Source organism: Mus pahari, chromosome 10, assembly GCF_900095145.1.
Source record: "Mus pahari chromosome 10, PAHARI_EIJ_v1.1, whole genome shotgun sequence".
NCBI classification, from domain to species: domain Eukaryota; kingdom Metazoa; phylum Chordata; class Mammalia; order Rodentia; family Muridae; genus Mus; species Mus pahari.
In genome coordinates, this window is record NC_034599.1 from 60,731,044 (window position 1) to 60,739,325 (window position 8,282).

General features: G+C 42.7%; 1 protein-coding gene across 1 annotated transcript in view; it reads right to left on the bottom strand.

Annotated features, from left to right (window-relative positions):
- Znf609 (zinc finger protein 609) overlaps positions 1-8,282 on the bottom strand; it is a 137,161-nt gene that overhangs the window by 97,924 nt on the left and 30,955 nt on the right. The window contains exon 2 of the mRNA XM_021206584.2: positions 5,064-5,937. Within this exon, the coding sequence (XP_021062243.1) occupies positions 5,064-5,810 (747 nt within the window). The 5' untranslated portion in view covers positions 5,811-5,937. The remainder of the gene's footprint in view (positions 1-5,063; positions 5,938-8,282) is intronic.

Here is an 8,282-nt window from a genome sequence, read left to right on the forward strand (position 1 = left end):
AAAAAAAAAAAAAAAAAAGACAGGGCTTCACACTGAAAAAAATAAAATAAAGAAACCTAGAGTAATACATACTACATAATTTAGTGTTCAAGAGGCTGGAAAGATGGTTCGGTGGATAAAAGCATTGGCTGTAAAAGCACAAGAACCTGTTATGGATCCCAGCACCCTTGGGAGCACAGAGAACCATGCATGGCTCTGTATACACCTATCACCTCAGAGCTGTGGAAGAAGATAGAGAATGGAGTGGCTTGCTGACTGCCAACCTACACTCTAGAGTCACCGAGCGACCCTCAAGGGGATAAAGCAGAGAACACTAGAGCAGAACACCTGACCTTCAAGTGCACACAGGTGCACACACCACACTCTGCATGTACAGAAAAATCATGGTGTTAAAAAAAAAAAAATACCTAGCTTTAACCAGGTGTGGCATAGTAGCTTATACCTATGATCCCATGACACAAAGGCCCAGACTTAAAAACAAAAACCAGACAAAATCTCCCAAACAACAACAAATCGAAAACCTAGCTTCCATATCAGCCTTTGTTATAATAATCCGAGAAAGCCTGAGAAAGTCACATGACCTTCACAGTCAGGAGGAAGCTTCCTTTCTCAAAATGGGGAAATTGAACAAGATAATTTTTCTCTAGACTTTCCATGAATGACACCACCCATAATGAAAATAAGAGCTGCTGAATAAAAATAAATCATGCTTGTAGTCAGACAATGTAACTTGAACCCATAGAAGAATCAGGTTTTTTTATTTTTTCAGTGAAGGAAGATGCTTGGGGACATTTGGTTATGCTGTCGATAACTGAAGAAAGAGCAGCAAGGCAGGAGGAAGGCATCAGGAAAGCCACAGGTCACAGGGAATAACAGACCTGACATAGATTGGCCAATGAGGAATAGCAACACAAAAGAAATGACTTAGAAGGCATAAACTAGAATAGGAAACCAAGTGCAAAGGAAGATGCTCTTAAAACACATATAATGTAGAACCCATAATCTGAAGGCAAAAAAGCCAAGAACACCCTTACTAACATGTTTTCTTTGTACTCTAAACTAATGAAGTTAGAGAAGGCAAATAAAGCCTAGTGAAAGCAATCTTAGCCCACACCAAGCACTGCCAGCGGAGTATACGGTGCCTGCCTGTAACATCAAAAGCAAATGCTAAGGAAAAGGACGCTGGGATTGCAAAACTCTAGACCCTAACCACTAGAGCTCACTAGGTACCTTATATAACTTGGAAAAAAAGTATTTTCAATAAATGCCTCATCCGGAACTCCTGGACATACACCCTGACAGTCAGCACCGATAGATCACACTGTCTTGTTTTGAATTCCTTTCTTCTTGCCTATCATAGGTGCGACAAAAGCAGTGAGCTCAGGACATCAGACAGGAATGTACCTCCTCCGTGAATCTCCTGTTCCATCCTCAACCTAACACCCTATCAAAAAAGCAAGGAAGCAGACAGAAGCCAGAAGCTCCATGTGCTTACTCCTTGACATTATTACCTCTCCCATCTCCTCAGGGGTGTTCAACAATTCAGGGCAGCAATGGCTCCTAAGAGTCATTTCAGTCTCTCCAGGAAACTCTGCCAGGAAGGTGTGTTAGAGCAAACATTGATTTCATGAAGGGAGGTACACATCCTCAGCCGACAGAAAAAAATCCCTCAGTCACAGAGCAGTGCCAGACACTTACTTTGATGGAGAAAGCCCTGGGGTAGGGAATTTGAATATTCAGCCCCTGATTAGCTAGTGCTCAGCATGGGACAATTTGAACCAGTATCATAGACTGCTCTTTGGAAAAGTGGTCGGTAGGGGCTGGAAAGATGGCTCAGCGGTTTGAGCACTGGCTATTGTTGCTGAGTACCCAATTTCAGTTCCCAACACCCACACTGCAGCTAAGAACCATCTGTAACTTCAGTTTCAGAGAATCCAACCTCTCCTGGCCCCTGAATATGTGTACATAGACACACATCAGGCAAAATACCCATTTACATAAAATAAAAATAAATAAACCTTGAGGAAGAAAAGAAAAGGCAGCGTGGAATACAGTGCTTTCATCAAGATATCTTCCAATTTCTGAGTTTCCCCTCTTCATGGTAGCTCCCAGCTTGATTCTATCACACATGTTTTGCTGTTTGGGTTCTGTTGATTGTCCCTACAAAAAGTAACATTCCAAACTAGTTATATCAGAGGCAAACCCATATTTCAGGGAAAAAAAATCTTGAAGAGGTTTCAAAGACTCTGCTTGCAAACTAAATTACAACACTAACCAACACTCCGAGAGCAGCTACTGTATGCAACACCCTGGGGCTCCAGTTCTGAAAGGCTGATGCTTCCTGAAAACTCCTGACCTTTTCTTATCTTCCTCTCCCTACCTCTCTGCCCAGCCATCAGATCAAGCCTGTGCAGTCCCACCAGCCACCATTCCCATGGGCTGCAACCCCAGACCCTTTCCTTTCTTTCACTCTGCCTGTCTCCTCTTTCCATTCCAGAAATGCTTGTTCCTTGCAAAGTGTTTGTCTCCTAGCAACTTCCAAACATTTACTTAAATATTTTATTAACCAAAGACAATATGGTAAAGCACCTCTGAGCATCTGTATCCAACTGAGGTTCTAGAGTACACGGTACAAGGAAGTACGAGGAAGTGTAAAAAGCAGACTCAGTCAGATAGGTGCTATATGCTAGTCATTCCAGCAATACAGAGGCAGAGGCAGAGGCAGAGGCAGGAATACGTCTCAAGTTCAAGAATAGCCTGGTCTAGCCATGTAGGTGTACTCCTTTAGACCCAGCACTCGGGGAGGCAGAGGTAGGCAGATCTCTGAGTTTGAGGCCAATCTAGTTTACAAAGAGAGTTCCAGGACAGCCGGGGCAACACAGAGAAACCCTCCCTGTCTTGGAAAAGAAAACAAAACCAACCAAACAAAAAATAATAACTTGGCAGCCTTGTATAACTGGATATGTATTGGGAAAAAAAAATCACAACAATAAATAAATAAATAAATAAATAAATAAATAAAATTGTGCTTATGGTAACATTGAACTGCACAACAAATTGTATGACTCTCAATACTTCCCAGAAATTAGTTTTCCCCAAAATATGAAGCACCTTTTTTCCTCCCCTTTTATCTCTCATTTGACTGCTCCATTCTTAGTCTACCAGGGAGGCAAAGTTTATTGTCAAAGTTACAATAAGGGGCAAAGCTCCCTAGCACCAAGATGGAACAGCTAAAAGTACAGCGTCTTTCAGGCCACCCAAACAATCTATGCACCTACATAAGAGAAAATAGACTCCTTAGAGTAAGTCATGGTCGCTGAGACTTAAATCCAATACATACCTAAGGAATCGTAATCCATTCACCACAGACTACAACTGAATTTAGAAGATTCCAACACAAGAATTCTGAATGATGAGAAATGAAGAACACCCTCAGAGGTACCCTTCCACACAGAACAACAACGATTGTGAGCACGGATATATGGCAGGAACCTCCTGAAGCCAGATGGAGGGAACAATCTAATGAGCCTGGAACAGTAGCAAGAACTCCTGGTACTCCCAGGCCTCTTTAAAACAGCATTACCCATCTGCACCCCAGAGAAAATGGCACATCACAGCCAGCATAGGATGAGCCATGCCAATTACCAGCTGGAACTTGACTCTACCGAGGTGGACTACAGCATCTGCCACCCAAACACAGGCAGCCTCTCTGGCAGCTGCCACTGGCAAAAGGGAATCAACCATTGTGTTATATAACTGGAAGAAAATCACAGCCCTGCTACCGAAAATGCCCAGATGTTGCTAAAAGCTACAGATGTGACAGAGGCAAAGACCAAAATACCCATAGCAAAAAAACCACAAGCTACTACCTACCAAAATCCAGGCAATAAGAGAGCACCACCATATATATATATATATATATATATATATATATATATATATATATATATATATATAAAATCTCCAGTCTTTATTTATTAACACGTACATTTGGAAATAGGTATTCCCTGCTGCAACTGATGTAATTACAGAGAAATCAATTTATGCTGCATCTGCTGTGATCAGCTGAATGCACAGGGCGAGCAGAGCAAAGCAGAAAATCAAGAGCCAAAGAACAGCTCATCACCAGACCAGCTGCTTTGCAGGAAAATGTAGGCTGCTCAAGTCTGAGGCAGCCTGAGCTGACCCTAGACTGGAAACTATTCTACTCTAGTCCTACAAGCCTCATTTCCTGAAGCATCAGCTGCGATCACTTTCCCAAAGGGAGGGAAACAGTGCTACCGCCTCCTGGGGTTGCAGGCACCTATGCTTCCAAGTCAAGCAGAAACGAAGGGATCATTACGCTGTTTGGCAGCAATAAAACCACCAAGAGACTTTTGATTTCCAATGGTTGCAGGAGATAACTGGCAGAGAGCAATACTTTCAGGGGCCAAAGAATATTCTAGGCCAAACTTTCAAAGCTACCACAGTAACTCATAAGGCCTGATTAAGTGCTACATAGTATGTATAGTTAGTACCTCCTGTCCCCTGTTTTCTAGACTGGTATCTTTATCACTTTGTTTTTGGTAGCCACCAATAGAATCCTTAGCAGATACACCATGACAATTAACTCTCTGTCCTGCTATAGACTCAGCAGTACCATTTACCCCACTAAGCACATCACTCAGCTTGACCATGTAACCAAAGCCTATTACATTTATCAATCATCATGATACTGATGAGGAAATTTCAGCCAAGCAGGAAATCACATGAAGATTTAATGTCAGCATCTAGCAACAAGTGTCTTGACGTGACAATAATAAGGTGTGAGAAAATTCACTCTACTAAGTAGCTGATCCCCAAACAGAAATTGTATTCCAAGAGGTCTAGGCCTGCTGCAAATGAGTCTGTAGGGAATCCTCTAATTTGGAACAAAATCACATTATCATTACCAGCTGCTCTGACCTTGTAATTGGTCATTACCCACAAACTAATGAGCCTCCCACAGAGTGCACACAGCATTTGGCAGTTAGTCCGGGGTAGTTCTGATGGGCAGTGGGCAGCCAGATCTGGCCACCTCTTACCTTTTCAGACTTGACTTTCTTTAGTGGCCGGCACTCATTCTCCCCTTCCTCTGGCTCCGGCTTAGTTCCCAAAGGATTGAGCGCTGCCCCAGGTTCAATAGCTATACTCCCAAGCGGCTCCACGGTTCCTGTGTCCATCCCTGCACTTCCATCATACTGACTACCCCGTCCTCCCAAGGGAACTGGCTGGAGGACCCCAGGATCCTTTTCCGAACAAGTCCCCACGCCTTCACTTCTCTCCTTCTTGCCCTTAGAAGAGCTGTTCTCCTTTTCCTTTTTGGAGCCAGCTACACTGCGTGATGCCTTAGCAGCCTTCTCTGAGCCCTTTGGAGCAACAGCAGCAACCAGACCTCCCGCACTGGTACCGTCTCCTGTGCGACCCTGCACCTCTTTCTTGCTGGCTGCTCCCTCACTTGGAGAGAACAAGGAAGTCCCTGGAGTGGGCTTGCTAGTGTCTTTGCCACTCTTACTCCTTTTGGATTTTGATTTGCCTTCCTTCCCTTGAGGACCTGGCACTGGGGTGACAAACTTGATGTTGTCTGGTAGTGTGGCCACAGCATTGGGAGCTGGTATCCCCACCTCCTTGGAGCCTGACATTTCCAGTTTCTGCTGGTCCTTTTCCAGATCGGCGTCCAGGTCGATGATGAGATTCCCTACTCCAATGTCCCATTCATCCCCACTGTCGTATGTCTCAACCGGGTTTGCATCCACTCCTTTCCCTCCGCAGGCTCCACTGCTCAAGGACATCTTAGAGTCAACGTCCCACCTCAAGATTCAAGGCTCTTCCTTGCCCCCAGCTTTCCTATTTTCAGCTTCAGCTACGTTCTCAGACCTGCCTCCTTGGTCAGAACATGTCCAGTGGACAACATCATTGCTGGAAAAAGAAAATGTTAAAAAGCTGTTAAAGGAAACAATACAGGCAAGGAGATAGCCTGAAATAAACTCCCAATACAAGCTGGACCCTTCCTGTGTGGCTATCATACCTCAGTGGGCAAGACAAGTTCAATTATATCTCCAACCATGTCACACTGGACCTAGAGAAGGTAATTCCCATTCCACCTCCTCAGGAAAAATACAGTTATTTCTAGTTGCCCAAGAGTCTGTGGTTAGTTGCCCCTTCCTGAAAGACTTAACTTCTACCACTGACAGCTTGCACTCCTGTCTGAATCAGTACAGGCCGCAGCACATTACAGATTGAAGCTGCAACAGCCCTGCTCACACCCCCTTTACTGTTAGCAGCTTGAATTATCAGTGACTCAGAACGTGATCTAGCAAAAGCCTTAACAGCTCTCTACTAACAGGGCCAACCCCTACTAAAAATAGTGTACAGATTCCTTGTCATTCTAGTACTGAAGAAAAAAAAGCCTTACTTTGGTTAAGGGAAAGAATAAAGAACTAGGAAAAATGTAAATTTTCAGTGTGTGACTACAACCAGACATATGGTTCTCAGAGGGATTCAGAATATTATTTGACTCCAGAGAAGCTACAAAGTCCTTACAAAACTCCAGGCTGGAAAGCAGGGTTCATACTAAATACTTAGAAAGAGAAATGTTTTCCTTGACTCTGCTGAAAGCCCTTCTCCCAAGAGTAGAATGATTCTTAACTTTGTTATGGTAAGATTTAAAGATCTGACTGAGAGACATCAAGGCTTTATACCACAGGCGCATGAACAGAGACAGGCTTTACAAGGATAATTTATGTCTGCCCATTGTCTTCTGGCTTAGGAGACAAAGAGGGAAACATCACCTAGGAAAACCAGCAATCAATGTGTACCATCCAGGAGTTACTCTATGATAAAATCAAAAGTTTTGTTCTTGTGTACTTCTCTATGCACCATCTTTCTATATCTGTTTAGAAAACAAAACAAATTTTGGTAACACACTTGTGTATAAAGAGCAGGACAATGGTGTCACAGATCAACCTGGAAAGTAATTATTTAACGAGTAAATGACTCATATAGGACAAGGCAAGCTGTGACTTTCTACCTGTTCTGTCGTAACCATGTCTACAAACTAGGGTGCTGGGGGGGGGTGAATTTTAGAAAAGCAGGTCTGTACCTTAATCTGCAGTTTAGCTTCAGATTTGATAGTTCACCCATTACTTAAGTAGAAAGTTTATTGCCAACAGCAGTCAACTACTGTTTATTAGCAAATATCAAGTCTATATAAATTTTGCTTCCCCCAGAATGAGCTAAATTAAGAGTGGGGGAATAAGATGAAGCAATCAAGAGAAGAAAAATTACCCCATGAAAGGTAAAGGAACCATAATTCCTGAAGATGCTGAGAGATGAGAACTTTGAAAATGACCTAAGAATTCTAAAATTAATGTTAGTGAACTGTTTGGATTTTTTAATACTCAAGAAGACATGGTGTCTAAGAGTAGTATAACAGCTATTTGTTCATTCATCAAACATTCTTAAAACTTACACCCTAGGATGTGCTGGACATTAAACAAAGTCAGAAAATAGAGCAACTAATCACAGTGAACAAGGCAGTACAACTTGGGACTAAAAGCAATTCTCTTGCTAGGGACCAAAAGCATTTCTAAGAAAAGAGAATGCTTAAATTGAATCCCCACTTCAGAGGATTATTACAGCACAATTCTTCCCCAAATCATAATGTACCACCTCTGCAAGCTCTTTAATTGTGGCTGGGTTTAACATCTATTCCACATTAATTAAAGCTTTACTTACCATCTCCAGAGCTGCATTATCATTAGTGTGTAATGTAGTCACTTAATGACCTCAAGTAGTTTTACCATTGGAAAACCACTATAACTTTCCTTACATACATTTCTCTAAAAAAATAGGATGGTAGTGAAGAGACTGGAGGAGAGAGAAAATGAAAGCACAAGCATGAAATTCCTGGGATTTGCTAAGAGTTCTTTCCGCACTGTATTGGCCAACTTGTGTAAGAGCAGGATAAAGTATGTCAACTAGGAAGAACAGCATTAAGAAGGTAACGGGTTAAAATGAAAAGATACAACTTAGTTGAAAGGACAAAAGGACATACTACTATGGGAGGGTGGTAGAGTACTCGCCTAGTTACTCATCAAATATACACAAAAAAGAAAGATATAGCCAGGCAATGGTGGTGCACGCCTTTAATCCCAGCACTTGGGAGGCAGAGGCAGGCAGACTTCTGAGTTTGAGGCCAGCCTGGTCTACAGAGTGAGTTCCAGGACAGCCAGGGCTACACAGAGAAACCCTGTCTCAAAAAA